Source organism: Nerophis lumbriciformis, linkage group LG26, assembly GCF_033978685.3.
Source record: "Nerophis lumbriciformis linkage group LG26, RoL_Nlum_v2.1, whole genome shotgun sequence".
In the NCBI taxonomy this organism is placed as follows: Eukaryota; Metazoa; Chordata; class Actinopteri; order Syngnathiformes; family Syngnathidae; genus Nerophis; species Nerophis lumbriciformis.
The window spans coordinates 8097658-8115904 of record NC_084573.2 but is presented as its reverse complement, the minus strand read 5'-3'; the positions used below and the strand labels follow the sequence as shown (position 1 = coordinate 8115904).

At 40.6% G+C, this 18247-nt stretch overlaps 1 protein-coding gene across 1 annotated transcript in view; it reads right to left on the bottom strand.

The window, feature by feature from the left end:
- Positions 1 to 670: 670 nt before the first annotated feature.
- Positions 671 to 18247, bottom strand: part of LOC140679831 (E3 ubiquitin-protein ligase TRIM35-like) — a 37876-nt gene continuing 20299 nt past the window's right edge. Inside the window, exon 2 of the mRNA XM_072916124.1 lies at positions 671 to 835. Coding sequence (XP_072772225.1) covers positions 671 to 835 — 165 coding nt within the window. The remainder of the gene's footprint in view (positions 836 to 18247) is intronic.

The window sequence follows — 18247 nt, the reverse complement described above, 5'->3', positions numbered from 1 at the left end:
TATTCTGCAGTGTTTTTTGTGTATTTCTTTTGTCTGTTACAAGTTTCTGAAGAAAAGAGCCCTGTTATGCAAAAGTATCCACTGTAGTGGATGCTCAGTTCCAGGAGGTTAAAATGTCAATGCAAGGACTCGCTAATACGTTTAGAGTGGTCCAGGTTCCTCTGTACAACAGGAGCATTCTAGTGTTTTTTAGGAATTTACGGCAAAAATATTTGTCACACAAGTTTTGAACTGAACACAAAAGACTGTCTGGTGAGATTTGGCCGCTATTGGTCGCCAGCTGAAGAGCCCTGCTCGAAGAGATAGGGTTAGGACCTTTGTGATCTAGTAGGAACCTAGAGTAGAGCCGCTGCTCCTTCAAATCAAAAGGGGCCAGTTGAGGTTGCTCCATGGTAAGGTGGTCTGAGCATGCCCAGCGGGGTGTAGGGGACCCTCAATCCGGATTTCCTCTGGGTGCTTAACAGCTGCGGATGCTTTCTGTTTCCGTTCAAGTCAACGTTTTAGTTTCCACCGCCGGTGGAACCCCAGCCGAGGAGCAGCAGGAAAGCGTCTAGCGGGGGTTGAATGAGATGTGTGTACTGTTTGTTTTTCTATTTGCAGCTAGCAACAACACAAGTTGTTGTTCTGGAAGGCAAAACGGTCGTCTTTTCCACGCGTCGAGTCAGTGCCGTCACAGATGCCCGCCTGTGGGTACTGGTGGAGGGCAAAGCTGGAGACGCTCCACGGTCTTGCCGTCCAGCAGGCGTACACGTATCTCAAATGGCGGGACCGAGTTAATTTGTTTCTGCTCCTCTGGAAGGACATACAAACTGTTGTCGGCTTTACTGCAACTCCCCTTATCTCACGATTACACACACATTTGCGAGATCTTGAAAGGTCTGCTCTGCACTAAGAAAAGCAGAAAAAATGGTTTTCGTAAAAAAAGCACCACCTGTATGGCTATACTCGACCTTTTGGAAAAGGTCAATGACTGTATTGAAGAAGGAAAATGCGGTATTGGGATTTTTTTGGATCTATCCAAGGCCTTTGACACAATAGACTTTGAGATCTTATTGTATAAGCTATATCACTATGGTGTCAGAGGGATACCTCTCGATTGGTTCCGCTCTTACCTATACGGAAGGCAGCAATGTGTATGCGTCAATGATCACAATTCACCCTGTATGACCATAAATTATGGGGTTCCCCAGGGATCCATCTTGGGGCCTCTCCTTTTTATCCTATACATAAATGATTTTGTAAACTCCTCCGAAACTTTTCATAAAATAATTTTTGCTGACGATACAAATTTGTTTACCTCACACAGGAGCCTACACCATCTACAAGTAACTGTCAATGTAGAGCTTGTGAAAGTAGATTCCTGGTTCAAATGCAATGAGCTCTCACTTAATGTAAATAAAACAAATTTGATTCTATTTCGTTCTAATAAAAACCGGACAAATACTGAGCACTGCCATATCAACATCAATGGGCAGGAAATACAGAGAGTGTACTCCACAAAATTCCTGGGGGTCATCATTGACGAATACCTCCATTTCAAATGTCACATTAGCCATCTGTTAAACAAATTATCCAAATATGTTGGCCTGTTCTTTCACCTTTGTCATTATCTTCCTCTTTATGCTCTACTCACACTATATAAAACTCTCTTTGAACCACATCTAAACTACTGTAATGTCATCTGGTGTAACACCTTCCCCACCTACCTCCACAAATTAGAATCCATGCAAAAGAAAATTATACGGGCCCTGTCATGGTCCAAGTTTAATGCCCCCACTCGACATCTATTCCATAATTATCATCTCTTAAGACTGACAGAGTTCAATATTTATCAAAATGCTTGTTTAACCTATCAAGTCATTTACAGGCTGAATTTAAGGCTCTGTAGCTTGGTTCCTATCTACCATCCCCAGCATGCCCTCAACACTCGTAACTTAGATTTGATATCAGGGAAACATCGTTTACTGGATTGTACCGCTCTAAGTGTTGTATGCAGGGGACCAAAGATTTGGAACCGGCTTAATGAGAGCCTCAAGATGCTGTATCCATTCTCCAACTTCAAAAATAAACCAAAAACGTATCTATTAACCACCTATATTTAATGCCTCATGTGGGGTAGACTACTGTTGGGTTTTGCATGGTTGAATGAATGTATGTATGTATGTGTATGCTTGCTTTAGTACTATTATCTTGTGTTAATCATATAGCGTTGTTTTTTGTTGTTGTACTTGCTACCATGTTCCATCATTCCATGTATATACTATCCTCTGGACCCCCTGTCAAAAGCTTCTTCTAGCTTATTTGGGGGACCCTTTCACGTACCAACATCTTTAAATGATGATATTTCACTACTATTGAGGCAGGTAGCGAAAACGAAATTGAAGAAGAAACTGAAGCTATTGAGCCATATCGGTTTGAACCGTATGCAAGCGAAACCGACGGAAACGACACGACAGCCAGCGACACGGGAGAAAGCGAGGACGAATTCGGCGATCGCCTTCTAACCAACGATTGGTATGTGTTTGTTTGGCATTAAAGGAAACTAACAACTATGAACTAGGTTTACAGCATATGAAATACATTTGGCAACAACATGCACTTTGAGAGTGCAGACAGCCCAGTTTTCATCAATTAATATATTCTGTAGACATACCCTCATTCGCGCTCTTTTCCTGAAAGTTGATCTGTCCAGTTTTGGAGTTGATGTCAGCAGGCCAGGGAAGCTAGGGTCGATATTCTTCTCTTGATCATCTTCGGTGGCATAAGGGACGGTGTGAGCCAAGACATCCAGGGGGTTTAGCTCGCTCGTCTGCGGGAACTAATTGCCGCCATTGCTTGCCGTGCTACCGAGGTCCTTTGTCCCTGAATTGCTCACACACTCCGGCAGATTCAATGGGGGTCTGGCGGCAGATTTCTTTGACTTTATCGTTGGAAATGCATCTGCTTTGAGTGTCGCAGGATATCCACACATTCTTGCCATCTCTGTCGTAGCATAGCTTTCGTCGGTAAAGTGTGCAGAACAAACGTCCAATTTCTTGCCACTTTCGCATCTTTGGGCCACTGGTGCAACTTGAATCTGTCCCTGTTCGTGTTGTTACACCCTCCGACAACACACCGACGAGGCATGATGTCTCCAAGGTACGGAAAACAGTCGAAAAACGGAAAATAACAGAGCTGATTTGATTTGGTGTTTGAGAAAATGGCGGATTGCTTCCCGATTCGCTCCGAGAGCGAATAATAGAAAGGCGTTTAATTCGTCAAAATTCACCCATTTAGAGTTCGGAAATCAGTTAAAAAAAATATATGGTCTTTTTTCTGCAACATCAAGGTATATATTGACGCTTACATAGGCCTGGTGATAATGTTCCCCTTTAAGGTCCCCCTCCTTGGATCATTTTTTTTACAAAGCTCTTAGCTTTGTATGGACTCATCGATCGTTTACAAACTGAGTTCGGAGAGGAAGTGACGTCAGAAAGAACGCACCACAGCCAGCTTCATAAAAGACGCTTGTGGAAATCACAAATTACTACCTTAAAGAAGGACACGCGCGATTGCATTTCATTATTTACATAATTGATTGCATTACTTTGGATACAACACATCTCAGATGTCAACAATGCAATGTTGAGCGACGGTTTTGGATAAGGCCTGGAAGAACGGCAGCCTGGTGGGATAGGTTTGTCAACGAGTGTGTTGTGCCACAGGAACGGCAAGAGAACTTTCAAATGTCCAGGTCAGCTGTGATTCTACTTAGCGAAAAACTTTGTCCATTCGTCGAAGGGGAGACGACGAGAATGCGGGCTCCCGTGGATGAAGGAGTACTACGGAAAACAGCGAATGCATTTGGACTGGCAAAGCAGACTATCAGTTATTGTCCGCGATGTATGTCGAGCGATTACTCAATGTCTAGTTTTGTATTTCATAATTATTGTGAAGCCATGAAGTGGTTGCGGCCGTTAAGTATGACCGCCAATTTCAGCTTACAAGCACAGTGTCCTGACCAGATATCTAGATCCCTAGATTGATTGTTGCAAAATGTTATTTATCACATTGTTTACTTTCACACGTCCATTAAAGATATGATTCATGTACAAACCCCGTTTCCATATGAGTTGGGAAATTGTGTTAGATGTAAATATAAACGGAATACAATGATTTGCAAATCATTTTCAACACATATTCAGTTGAATATGCTACAAAGACAACATATTTGATGTTCAAACTCATAAACATTTTTTTTTTTTGCAAATAATCATTAACTTTAGAATTTGATGCCAGCAACACTTGACAAAGAAGTTGGGAAAGGTGGCAATAAATACTGATAACGTTGAGGAATGCTCTTTAAACATTTATTTGGAACGTCCCACAGGTGAACAGGCAAATTGGGAACAGGTGGGTGCCATGATTGGGTATAAAAGTAGATTCCATGAAATGCTCAGTCATTCACAAACAAGGATGGGGCGAGGGTCACCACTTTGTCAACAAATGCGTGAGCAAATTGTTGAACAGTTTAAGAAAAACCTTTCTCAACCAACTATTGCAAGGAATTTAGGGATTTCACCATCTACGGTCCGTAATATCATCAAAGGGTTCAGAGAATCTGGAGAAATCACTGCACGTAAGCAGCTAAGCCCGTGACCTTCGATCCCTCAGGCTGTACTGCATCAACAAGTGACATCAGTGTGTAAAGGATATCACCACATGGGCTCAGGAACACTTCAGAAAACCACTGTCAGTAACTACAGTTGGTCGCTACATCTGTAAGTGCAAGTTAAAACTCTCCTATGCAAGGCGAAAACCGTTTATCAACAACACCCAGAAACGCAGTCGGCTTCACTGGGCCTGAGCTCATCTAATATGGACTGATACAAAGTGGAAAAGTGTTCTGTGGTCTGACAAGTCCACATTTCAAATTGTTTTTGGAAACTGTGGACGTCGTGTCCTCCGGACCAAAGAGGAAAAGAACCATCCGGATTGTTATAGGCGTAAAGTTGAAAAGCCAGCATCTGTGATGGAATGGGGGTGTATTAGTGCCCAAGACATGGGTAACTTACACATCTGTGAACGCACCATTAATGCTGAAAGGTACATACAGGTTTTGGAGCAACATATGTTGCCATCCAAGCAACGTTACCATGGACGCCCCTGCTTATTTCAGCAAGACAATGCCAAGCCACGTGTTACATCAACGTGGCTTCATAGTAAAAGAGTGCGGGTACTAGACTGGCCTGCCTGTAGTCTCCCATTGAATATGTGTGGCGAATTATGAAGCCTAAAATACCACAACGGAGACCCCCGGACTGTTGAACAACTTAAGCTGTACATCAAGCAAGAATGGGAAAGAATTCCACCTGAGAAGCTTCAAAAATGTGTCTCCTCGGTTCCCAAACGTTTACTGAGTGTTGTTAAAAGGAAAGGCCATGTAACACAGTGGTGAACATGCCCTTTCCCAACTACTTTGGCACGTGTTGCAGCCATGAAATTCTAAGTTAATTATTTAAAAAATAAAGTTTATGAGTTTGAACATCAAATATGTTGTCTTTGTAGTGCATTCAATTGAATATGGGTTGAAAAGGATTTGCAAATCATTGTATTCCGTTTATATTTACATCTAACACAATTTCCCAACTCATATGGAAACGGGGTTTGTATGATGGCTCAGGTGTGAATCACTACAATAGTCTAACAGCTGCTGATGGTGAGGCAAGCAAGGTTTACTGTTAAGAGAAATGTGGCAATAGGCTACATTTAAACACATGGTAAGAATATACTTCCAGGTCAGAGGTGACTATGACACGCACATTTTTTTTTACCGCGCATGCGTACTAGGTTTATGGAGGGGGGAGGAGGTCTTAAACGGTGGCATTGTGTGTGTGTGGACAAGGATATGGTTAGGTGGGATGTACCCTGGATAACCTTAGCCAGCTTAGTGTAGAAGGGGCGATGAGAAGAAGTGTCGGGAGCAGCAGGTCAAAAAGTCAAAGCAGCATGACTTCACTTTATGTTGAAGGGTGTGTACCAGGGCATTTATCGCACCGAGCATTGTTACAGTCCACTAGTCTGAGTGACAGACAGCTTGAAATGTTCCTTTGCAAATAAGGGCGGGTTCTGTGTGAGGAAATGACACTTTTTCCGAAAAAGATCTCAATCAGGCGTAGGACCTGTTGAAAGTGCGGTGCGCTGACGTCACCCGACGCTCGTCCCGACTTGGTTTTGAGTCGAATGGTGTGGTCCGACTGGTGGTCCTGATAAGCACCTGCTGTGTTCTGATTGAGCCTTGTGGACTTATGCATACCTGCCAACTTTTGAAATCAGAAAAACCTAGTAGCCAGGGTCCAGGGGCCACAGGCCCCGGTAGGTCCAGGACAAAGTCCTGGTGGGGGGTTCAGGGGGGCTTCCCGACGCAAAATGATTATTAGCATTCAGACAGGTTAAAATGTTGCTAAAACCATCACTTTTCTATCAGTCCCAGTGACTTTTCAAAACAAAAATATTACAGCAAAAATCATATGGGTTGATTGACATGTTTATTCTGTAAGCTAACTTCAATAGTTTGAAATTATTTTGACAGTTAATGCCAGTTATCCTGTCAACCTTTCACAAGACTTCAATTTGTTAATTGAAAGTATAAACAGTATAAACACTTTTTACAGTAAATAAATGGTAAAACAGTACTAAACAATTCCATTAAAAAAAAAATGTTATGATTGTAAATGTATTCAAAATCTTTTGACATTAACTTTATATGTTGAAACTTTCAACAACTTGAAAGAATAATATTTTTGAGAGTATTTGGTTCAAATTACACAATATAAATAAGACATGTCATTATTGATATTGCAGACATTATTGTAACAAGAAACTTCAGGTCGAAATTTTGGTTTATGAAAGAAATATAAATAAATATAAATATAAAACTTCATGACGACATTTTTCAAATTACCCGGTAATAAAGAGTAATAGAAGAGTATGATAGTTATATGTTACTTGTTTTGAACATGTTATCGTTATCACAAATAAAAAGATATACTGTACACAGAAATTATTTTTGATTTGATTTATTGTTTATGTAATAAAAGATTTACTTAAAATTGTATGTTTGGTGAGTTTTTTTATGCTACGAACTGTACTTACCGGCGATGTAAACCGAAGGAGACATTTGGGCGACGAAAAACGTTGAAAGTTTTCCACTTGTATCGCTAGCAACGGCATTAGACTTGTGTTTTTTTGTCCCAACGTGGTCTTTTACATCGCTAATTCCTCCGTGTCCGATCGAAAAATCTTGTCTGCACAAGGTGCAATTCGCGTAGTTTTCACCCTTTTTGGAACGGATAATTATTCCCGGATAGGCTTTTGAATATTCTTCACGGAATGACTGCAGTTTTCTTTTCGGTTTAAGACTCGTTTGCGATTTTTCTCCGCCTGATTCCATGATCGTTCGCTCGTTTGGAAACAATGGCAACTGGTGCCTCGTGCTTGGCAGCGGTGCTATAAATAGCCTCGCGCATGGCATTCGGAATGGCTCGATAGGAAGTTACGGGAAGCAGTGTCGATTGTCATTGTTGTTACGCGATTTCGTGAATAAAACTTTTTTTTTAATATTTTTTTTTAATTAATGAAAAACCGTATTTTTTATCACTGCAACCGTAACCCGGAATAGGTTGATGAAAACCGTACTAATTACGGGAAAACCGGAGTAGTTGGCAGGTATGACTTATGTAACGATAATTACAGAACACGTTTTGGAGAAATGTGACTCACGCCTACGAGCTGGACAGAGAGAAGGGGGAGGCAGTAACAGGACAATATTCCTGTTTTCCACAGGATTGCAATTTATCTGTGAAGCTCCCAGATGATATCACCATTTCCTTTGCATTCTTGCATTGTGATGTTTACAGACGTGAGCATAATATAAAAAGCAAAACAAATATGTTTACAAGGACAGGATTTACTTTCTTCCGCACTTGTCATGGTGAAGCCGTCTGGATGAAAACCAAGGCTTCCCGTCCAACCTGATGGAGCTTCAGAGGTGCTGCGAGGAGGAATGAGAGAAAGTGCCCAAAGATAGGTGTGCCAAGCTTGTGGCATCGTATTCAAAAAGACTTGAGGCTGGAATCGCTGCCAAAGGTGCATCAACAACGCCCCGAGCAATGGCTGTGAATACTTATGTCCATGTGTTTTTTTAGTTTGAATAAATTTGAAAAAAATAAATAAACAATCACATTGTCATTATGGAGTATTGTGTGTCGAATTTTGAGGAATAAGGCTGTAACATAACAAAATGTGGAAATAGTAGGGGTGTATCGGTACGTGTATTTGTATTGAACCGTTTCGGTACGGGGGTTCTGGTTCGGTTTCGAGTTTCCACACGGACATATTAAGTAGCGAAAACGCACGTTGTGTAAACAATGCACACCGAGGCACAACACCCGGCATGCTAGCAGCTAACGGGCTACGATAGACTGACCATACGTCCTCTTTTCACCGGACATGTCCTCTTTTGCGGAGCTGTCAGGGCGGAGTTTCTTAAATGCCTCAAATGTCCGGTATTTTGAGTTAAGGTTGCGTGTATTTTCAATGTACGTTTAGGGTTAAGAAGGGGTTAAAAACAAAACAAATTGTGCGAGCACCAGCATTGGTGAGGGAGGGGCAGAGACAGAGAGGGAGAGAGAGAGAGTTATGATAAACGCGCATGCGTCGCCAGGCTCTGCTTTTTATCCATAGATTTATCACATTTAATTTTTTATTATTATTATTTATTATTATTGGGCGGTATAGCTCGGTTGGTAGAGCGGCCGTGCCAGCAACTTGAGGGTTGCAGGTTCGATCCCCACTTCCGCCATCCTAGTCACTGCCGTTGTGTCCTTGGGCAAGACACTTTTTTTTTTTTTTTTTTCTTTAGTTTATTTCGAACATGAACACACTTACATCATAATACATCACACAATTTCATATCATTTCATTTTACATCATGCCCGAAAAGGAGTAGGAAGAAGCAAAGCTTATTTAATCCTACCCCTTTCCCACTTCAAAGTGTTTACAAATATATAGAATCATTTACTGACCTTTTTATATAATAAAATAACATCTATGAATTAGTATACAACAGTTTTGTAATATGTAATTAATTAATTAATTCAGTCATTATTAACATACTGAGATGAAGAATATCTTATTTTCAATAAGGTTGAAAGTATTTCTCATAATTCTTCTTTTTTGTACTCTGTAAGCACTATTATTTTGAACAACCTCTTAAACTGGATCATATCAGTACAATTTTTAACTTCTTTACTTAATCCATTCCATAATTTAATTCCACATACTGATATGCTAAAAGTTCTAAGTGTTGTACGTGCATATAAATGTTTTAAATTATTTTTTCCTCTAAGGTTATATTTCTCCTCTTTAGTTGAGAAGAATTGTTGTACATTCTTTGGTAGCTCAAACCACCTGCTCCCAGTGCCACCCACACTGATTTAAATGTAACTTAGATATTGGGTTTCACTATGTAAAGCGCTCTGAGTCACTTGAGAAAAAGCGCTATATAAATGTAATTCACTTCACTTCACTTATCTATAGCAGGGGTGTCAAAAGTGTGCCCCGGAGGCCATTTGCGGCCCGCAGCTAATGTTTTAAAGGCACATTCTAAAAATACTATTAAAATAAACAAAAACATCAAAAGTGAAATAAAAAAGCTTAAAGGTTAAATGTAATTTAGAAAAAGCTGCAATGTTGACTAATAAAACAAAGCAGTTTTTTTTTCTTTCAAATGTTATTGCTCAAAACATAATATTGAATCAAAATCAATGTTATTATGAATTATTGACCTATCCACGGTCCCCATTACTTCACATCAAATAATCCAGTAAGAAAAATATTTTTGGTGGAAGATTTTGCAAATTTGGTAAATAAATAACTAGGGATGTCCGATAATGGCTTTTTGCTGATATCCCAGTGTTTCCCACACATTCATTTATTTGTGGCGGCCCGCCACGAAAGAATTATGTCCGCCACAAATGGATTTTTCGGCTTTTGACTCGCTCGACCGCTCATAAAAGCAATGGGACTGTCTGTGAATGTTGCTTGTAGTTACACCTCCGGTGCAGTAGGTGGCGGTATGCATTGTAACTCCGCCAATTGCACTTAATTCACCTGGTGGGCCAGAAGAAGAAGAAGAAGAGGGACGGACGGACGGGACCAAAATACTCGCCGACTACTTTTCATAATGATGGCGCTTCCTACGTTTCTACCTCAAACGTCCAAAAGCTGCTGAAAGCCTTGATCCAGGATGCCATGGGGAAAAAAACTTAAATGGTGCCTTTTGGCGACAGTTAGCAGCTTGGTGGCTCATAGCCGGCTAGCTAACGCTTGCTAGCGTGGTAGCATTGCTTCATTTTTACAGGTGTTATAGGTAGATAGGTTATAGCTGCATCGCTCGCGGCTCGTCACATATTTAATGTTAATCCGCGATTTCACCGAGCGTTTCACTGACGGTTTCGCCTGACGCTGTTTGACTCGGTCACCTGTTTTCATACCGACGAGCTAACGTGTCCAGGTTATAACCCTGTTGTCAATAAACACACATGGACTGAAGCTAAATTGTCCACTGTCCACTGCAGCATGTGAATGCAATGAAAAGAATAAAATCTGAGCCAACCAGCTGTTAAAATGTTGTCCAGGTTAATGTTTTATTAAAGGCCCTTCATTTCAAGATTTCAACTGTGATTGGGCTTTAAACAGGTGGATGACCTGTTCAGATGGGTGTAACTCCTACTGGTCAAATAATGTGAAATAGCATTTAATTTTACATGTATGCAATGCCATTTAAATGTAATTATAGATAATAATAATAAATACTGTGTAGTGTTGTAAATAGTCAACGGGAAGGATTCTAGTAATATATAAGCCATGAGCACTACACAGCCAGAAAAAAACCTAGGCAGGACAAGTAAAAATATTGGGGCAAGTAGATTTGAGAAGTCGGGCAAGTAGAAAAAAACCTTAACGTTGAACCCTGCATGTGTTGAGCTGCTGGTTAGACGGCACTGTACATAGAGCGCTTCTGCTCCTTAGTAATAAATTCTAATGTTGGATGTTCACTCCTTCACACAGATGAGTATAGAAAAATATTTTCAACGGCCGAAAAGGGCTGGACTTGGAGAGGAGGTAGGCCTACAGTCTGGACCACAGGTGCGACCTGTTCAGCAGGAGGAGGAGGAGGAGGTTGACTGACTGTGGCAGGACACCTCTGCCTCTGTTTCACTTCATGTTGCTGGTAAATAATATGGTTGTAGTAGTAGGCTAAAGTTAAATTATTTAGTATTCACTAATTAAAGGGGCAGAGCTTTAAGAGACATTTTAGCTTTTATATTTTATAAGATATATTTTTTGTAAGAACCACAATTAATAAATATATTTCAGTGAATCACTAATTGTTCAAATCTGTATATAAATATGTACATAAAATGTTGTAATTATATTCCAACTCCGCGTTCTTCTTGGTCATCGCCGCTGCCCCCCCCCGCCGACCACACCACCACAAATAGATGCCTATCCTGTGGGAAACACTGTATCCGATATTCCGATATTGTCCAACTCTTTAATTACCGATACCGATATCAACCGATACATGCAGTCGTGGAATTAACACATTATTATGCCTAATTTGGACAAGCAGGTATGGTGAAGATAAGGTACTTTTAAAAAAAATTAATAAAATAAGATAAATAAATTAAAAACATTTTTCTTGAATAAAAAAGAAAGTAAAACAATATAAAAACAGTTACATAGAAACTAGTAATTAATGAAAATTAGTAAAATTAACTGTTAAAGGTTAGTACTATTAGTGGACCAGCAGCACGCACAATCATGTGTGCTTACGGACTGTATCCCTTGCAGACTGTATTGATATATATTGATATATAACGTAGGAACTAGAATAGTAATAACAGAAAGAAACAACCCTTTTGTGTGAATGAGTGTGAATGGGGGAGGGAGGTTTTTTGGGTTGGTGCACTAATTGTAAGTGTATCATGTTTTTGTTATGTTGATTTAATAAAAAAAACAACAACAAAAAAACGATACCGATAATAAAAAAAACGATACCGATAATTTCCGATATTACATTTTAACGCATTTATCGATAATATCGGCAGGTCGATATTATCGGACATCTCTATAAATAAACCAAACATTTATACTTTGTTGTTTTCTTACTGTACCGAAAATTAACCGAACCGTGACCTCTAAACCGAGGTACGTACTGAACCAAAATTTTTGTGTACCGTTACACCCCTAGGAAACAGTGAAGAACTGTGAATACTTTCTGGATGCACTGTATGAAGCAGTTTTTGCTGTTGTTTAGGTATTGTGTACTATTGATTTTGCTACGCTCAAACAGTTGTAATTATAGAAAATAAGGAACAAGTTTACATATTTTGTTGATATTGTTAAACTGCATTTTGTACTCACTATAATACCGTATTTTTCGGACTATAAGTCGCTCCGGAGTATAGTCAAAAATGCACAATAAAGAAGCAAAAAAACACATATACGTCGCACTGGAGTATAAGTCGCATTTTTGGGGGAAGTTTATTTGATAAAATCCAACACCAAGAATAGACAATTGAAAGGCAATTTAAAATAAATAAAGAATAGTGAACAACAGGCTGAATAAGTGTACGTTATATGAGGCATAAATAACCAACTGAGAACGTGCCTGGTATGTTAACGTAACATATTATGGTAAGAGTCATTCATGCTAAACGTTTACCAAACAATCTGTCACTCCCGATCGCTAAATCCGATGAAATCTTCCTCCTCGGTGTCGCTCCTGGTATGCGCCGCTAGCGTCCATTCTTTCTGCTGCTCGATCGCCGTTTTCTGGTGCATATTTCACTACGTCCAGCTTGTAATCTGCAGTATATGATTTCCTTTTCGGTGCCATTTTAGTTCAGCCCTTCTCAGTTTTTATAAGTTACCGCCAATGTTGCTGTGATCTATTTTAATAGCTCCGACAGTAGCGTATAGCATATAGCAGTTAGCATTCCAAAACCCACAATGCACTTCTGCCATGACCCGCCCCCGCCGAATTCTTATTGGTTGGCGTGTGAGTGACGATTGCTGACGTGTGTGTGACGATTGCGGACATTTTCTTCGTCGTTCACGCGAATTAGATAAATAATATTATTTGATATTTTACAATAATGTGTTAATAATTTCACACATAAGTCGCTCCGGAGTATACGTCGCACCTACGGCCAAACTATGAAAAAAACCTCGACTTATAGTCCGAAAAATACGGTACATATGATCGGTATCGTTATTGCAGTGAAGTGCAGTCAGGGGAGGCAGGTGAGGCGGGGCCTCGCGTGCCATCATGGAAAGAAAAAAAATGTAAAAAGAAAACAAATTAATTAAATTGTTATATGCATCCAGTGATTATACTATAAAGTTATTTTCCATTTAACTTCACCAGTTTTAGATTATTTTTATTCAAAATCGCTGAACTTTCACATTTGCCGTTCAAATACTGAGAAGAGACGGTGCTGTGATCAGCAGCCAGTTGAGCCTCAACATGGATTGCGCAATGACTCGGCTAACTGCTGGCCTGCTGTGCAGTGAGACCGTATTGCTATATGAATTATATTATACATTTCCATAGTTTAGTTAGCTGAGGTATATAATGTACTGTGTGTTTTGTCAACAACTGTATGTGTGTAACATATTTCTTGTGCTGAGCAATCATAAAACGGCTGCGAAGACGCACTGGCTGAGGCTCGCAGTAATCCCGCCTCATGGTGGTAGAGGGCGCTAGTGATCCCAGCGATCATTTTTGCGACTACTCGGCTGCAGAATAAGTGACAACAAGCAGCAACAGTTAGCAGCGATCATTTATTTTTTCCTCTCGCCTGGACTTTTAACATGGAGGATTACATATCTAAAATAAAACAAGTTTTCTAAACTGGACTTTCAATCCAAGCAGGAGGTAATAATTAAAGGAAGATCTCCATCGAGACAGAGAGACTTCTAAAACTGAAGAAAGATAAGGAAGACTTCTATAAACAAGTTATCGATGCTTTTGTTTAGAAGGAGCGGCGCATGGACTTCATTTATAAGTAAAGGTAAGACCATATTAACGTTTTTTTAATTAAATGTGCTTTTTTGTGTGCTACAGTTTGTATGTGTAAAGTTAAAGTTAAGTTAAAGTACCAATGATTGTCACACACACTAGGTGTGGTGAAATTTGTCCTCTGCATTTGACCCATCCCCTTGTTCACCCCCTGGGAGGTGAGGGGAGCAGTGGGCAGCAGTGGTGCCGCGCCCGGGAATCATTTTTGGTGATTTAACCCCCAATTCCAAGCCTTGATGCTGAGTGCCAAGCAGGGAAGAATGCTGGTATGAGCTTTTAAACATAACCCGTTAACTGCTGCCAATCAAATGGTGAATAAGATACTCTTTAGGGTTCATATGTTTGTAAATCTGACTGTGATGAAGTCAGTGCCTCACCAGCCATCAACCTCACCGCACGTCACTGCGGTATTGGTATCAGCCGACTACTCACTCGCGGAGGATGGCATCGGAATTGGAACATCCTACGAAGGCACTCTGAGCAGAAGTGTACATTCATTATTTCCCTCCCAACTGTGGTGATCGTTAGCCGGGAGGCGACATCATCAACCTGGTCCGTTAAGCACCGGGTCCGCTTGGCTCCCAGAACCAAATTAGAGAGGTTGAGCTGCGAGGGGAACATGTTCCAGCAGGTCGAGGCACCCTGTGATTGGGGGCTGTTGAAAAAAAGCTTGGTCAGGGTTTCTGCTCGATTGCTTTCTAGTTGAGAGGACAAGAAACTCCCAGGAGGACCACCAGGACCCTGAGCCAAGGGTCATCCCCAGGAGAACTGGGTCTATATCCAGATAAGGATTAGGGGTTGCTCGGGTAATTCTTGACTTGTTAAGATGATGAATACAGTTTGTTGCTTGACAATCCTGGAATCTTTTTAGCGTGAGGAAGGGTGGGGGGGGGGAGTGTTAATGGGAACCTGAGCAGAGCACAGGGGTGTGTGGGGGGGGGGGGGGGGGGGGGAGTGTCTGGTCCATCTTTTGTGAAGAAGCTCTTCAAAGCGTTGGCCCTCTTGTTTGTCCACCGGGACTCTTTGTAACGCTATCCTCCACTGTCATTTTGTCCTTTTATTTTTAGGCAGGGCTATTATTGCAGCCATCGGCACCATACGCCCCCCTCCCTGCGCCTCGGGCTTTGTGCGTCTGCTCCGGGTCAGGCCTGAACTTTTTTTTTTTCCCCTTCTTTCGCCTCTTTTCTTCTGCTCCCTCGCAAGCGGACCGGACGACCATATTGGACCGGCGCTAAGTCCTGGACTGCGTGGGATTGTTGGAGGAGGGGGGCTGAGGGTCTGCCGGTCTTGGGTCCACACCGTCAAAACACGACGGAACTCACTCAACTATCCCATAATATGCAACGATTTGACCACTAAAACAACAGCAGACAACACAACCACATTAGCTAGTCAGACGCACAGAGGATCATGTTCCCTTAAGAGCTCGCTGGCTCATTAAAAATTGAGCTACACCTCCCTTGTTACACCTGCTCAAAACAATTAGGGCCAATCAGCAGCTTTGTTGCAGCGTCGACCCGGCAACAGCGTGAGCCACTTGTGTTAATGGAATTAGCCGCCAACGTTAGGCGCTACAGTAGGAAAGGGATTCATACGGCCCCATTCTACGCGGTTTACCTGACATATGAAACGTGACGAATCAGGGGAGTGCACCATCCACTTTTGAATATCTTAAAATGTGTTTTGTGGCGTCAGGTGCTATGTAGAGTGGCGCTTTCCATCATTTTCAGCAGACTGAATTGCAAAATGATGAAAACTCCCTCTTCCTCTCACACGAGACCGACCCAAGAATGGGGTCATATGAATGCCTTCCGTACTGTAGGGGTGGGCGTTAACATTTTAACCGATATTGGTGCTTTGAAAACAGGGTCAGTGCTTAAACAGTAGGGGTGTCAAAAAAATGTTTTAATTTTTTTAATTAATCGCGATTCTTACATGTAACGATTCTTAATCGATTAAAAAATCGATTTAAAATGTTTTTTGTTTTTTTTCTAGTGTCCAGCCACTTTATTAAATGTTTGGGTAAAATTTTATCAAACAAAACCATATTTATTTTAAGTAATATACACACTTATCAGAGTTGTTTATGAAGGAATATAGTTAATCATAGAACTGGGACCCAATGTTCTTTAAAAAGGTATTGATTTTTCAATCGAGAATCGACTCTGAATCGAATCGTTACCGACAAGAATTGAATCGAATCGAATCGTGTGAAGCCCAAAGACTCGCAGCCCAAATCGGGACTTAACATTTTTTAAACATGCACATTTTTGACAAAAAAGGGCTTTTTATTTGCATGGATTTTATGTGTCATTCAAGTTAAACATCCATCCAACCATCCATTTTCTACCGCTTGTCCCTTTCGGGGTCGCGGGGGGTGCTGGAGCCTATCTTAGCTGCATTCGGGCGGAAGGCGGTGTACATTCTTTAAACAGATTAGTAATTTAAATATTTCAATGATATAAATTAAGTACACACCAAAAACAATACATTCAAAAAAAAGAAATCCGCCATAAATTGTCATAATTATTGCATACAGAACATGGGAAGTGGCCAAAAAAGCGAGTAACTTGAGTTGGGATGTTCGATGCTCATAAATCTGGGTGTTCCTGAATGCAGCCTCGCTTTACCATTACAGTCATTGGTGCATAATTAGGAAGTGCTGTGGTGGTGTTGTTGATTTGACTCGCCCTCTTCTAATGGCGACAGAGCCAAAACCAAACAAAAAATGACCAAAAAGGCCAAAGGGAAAGTGATGAAGAAAATTAAACCATATGTCTGACCGACAGTGCTTAGAGCATGGGTGTACAGACTACAGCCCGTTGGCGTCTTTAATTTGGCCCGAGAGACAGCACGAGTTCAATAATCAATGGCGGAGAGCAATATATTTTGCCATCTAGTGGCCAATGAAAGTACCTCAACCATTAGTTCCACAAAGCATTCACTTATATGACTCAATCCGAACAACATTCTCTAGTCATAAAAAAAAAAATCAACTAGCACAAAATGTCAACAAACAGTCACACACAACACAACGTGCTCATTGAACTTTGTGGATATTATTAAAAAAATCAACATAAAAAAACAATGAAAATTACACCCATTTAAATCCATTACAAGGGATGATGGGAAAAATGCAAAGCACTCTCTCCACACTTATACTTACCCATGTTTGGTGCATTTTATCTGCTTGATATTTCTGATTGATTACAAAACTTTAAGGAGGTCGTCACGGAAGTAAACAAGGTAAGAGTTGCCATCATGTCTCCACCTCGTCGCTGCCACCACAGCCTGGGGGGCCAATAGACTACAGACTGCGGTGAAGTAGGCCGGCTTCGTCGCATGAAGAAGCCTACAACTTTTGCTTCTGTTTTCCGCTCCGTTTGCTGAATGGCGATATACCATGTACATACCTGCCAACTATTGAAATCAGAAAAACCTAGTAGCCAGGGTCCAGGGGCCGCAGGCCCCGGTAGGTCCAGGACAAAGTCCTGGTGGGGGGTTCCGCCCCCCGACGCAAAATGATTATTAGCATTCAGACAGGTTAAAATGTTGCTAAAACCATCACTTTTCTATCAGTCACAGTGACTTTTCAAAACAAAAATATTACAGCAAAAATCATATGGGTTGATTGACATGTTTATTCTGTAAGCTAACTTCAATAGTTTGAAATTATTTTGACAGTTAATGCCAGTTATCCTGTCAACCTTTCACAAGACTCCAATTTGTTAATTGAAAGTATAAACAGTATAAACAGTTTTTACAGTAAACAAATGGTAAAACAGTACTAAACAATTCCATTAAAAAAAAAATTGGTGTCATTAACTTTCTGTCCAAGCTTGTATAATCTACTGCCTTGTTCAATTGTAAAAAATATTCTGTGCCTAAAATTCACATTTCTATCACATTATCATACTGTAAACATGGTAAGCTAACTTCATTAAAATTAATAGTCCTGTCAATAGCATGGAATTACAATTCAAATGTAGTTTTTTTGTAAGCCTTTCAAAATAATTCAAAATATGAAAAATTAATGAAAATTAATTTAAGCCATCAGACACTTGAAAAGTGGCACATCACATCTCTAATGTAATCATTTTCACTTGTCAACAGAAA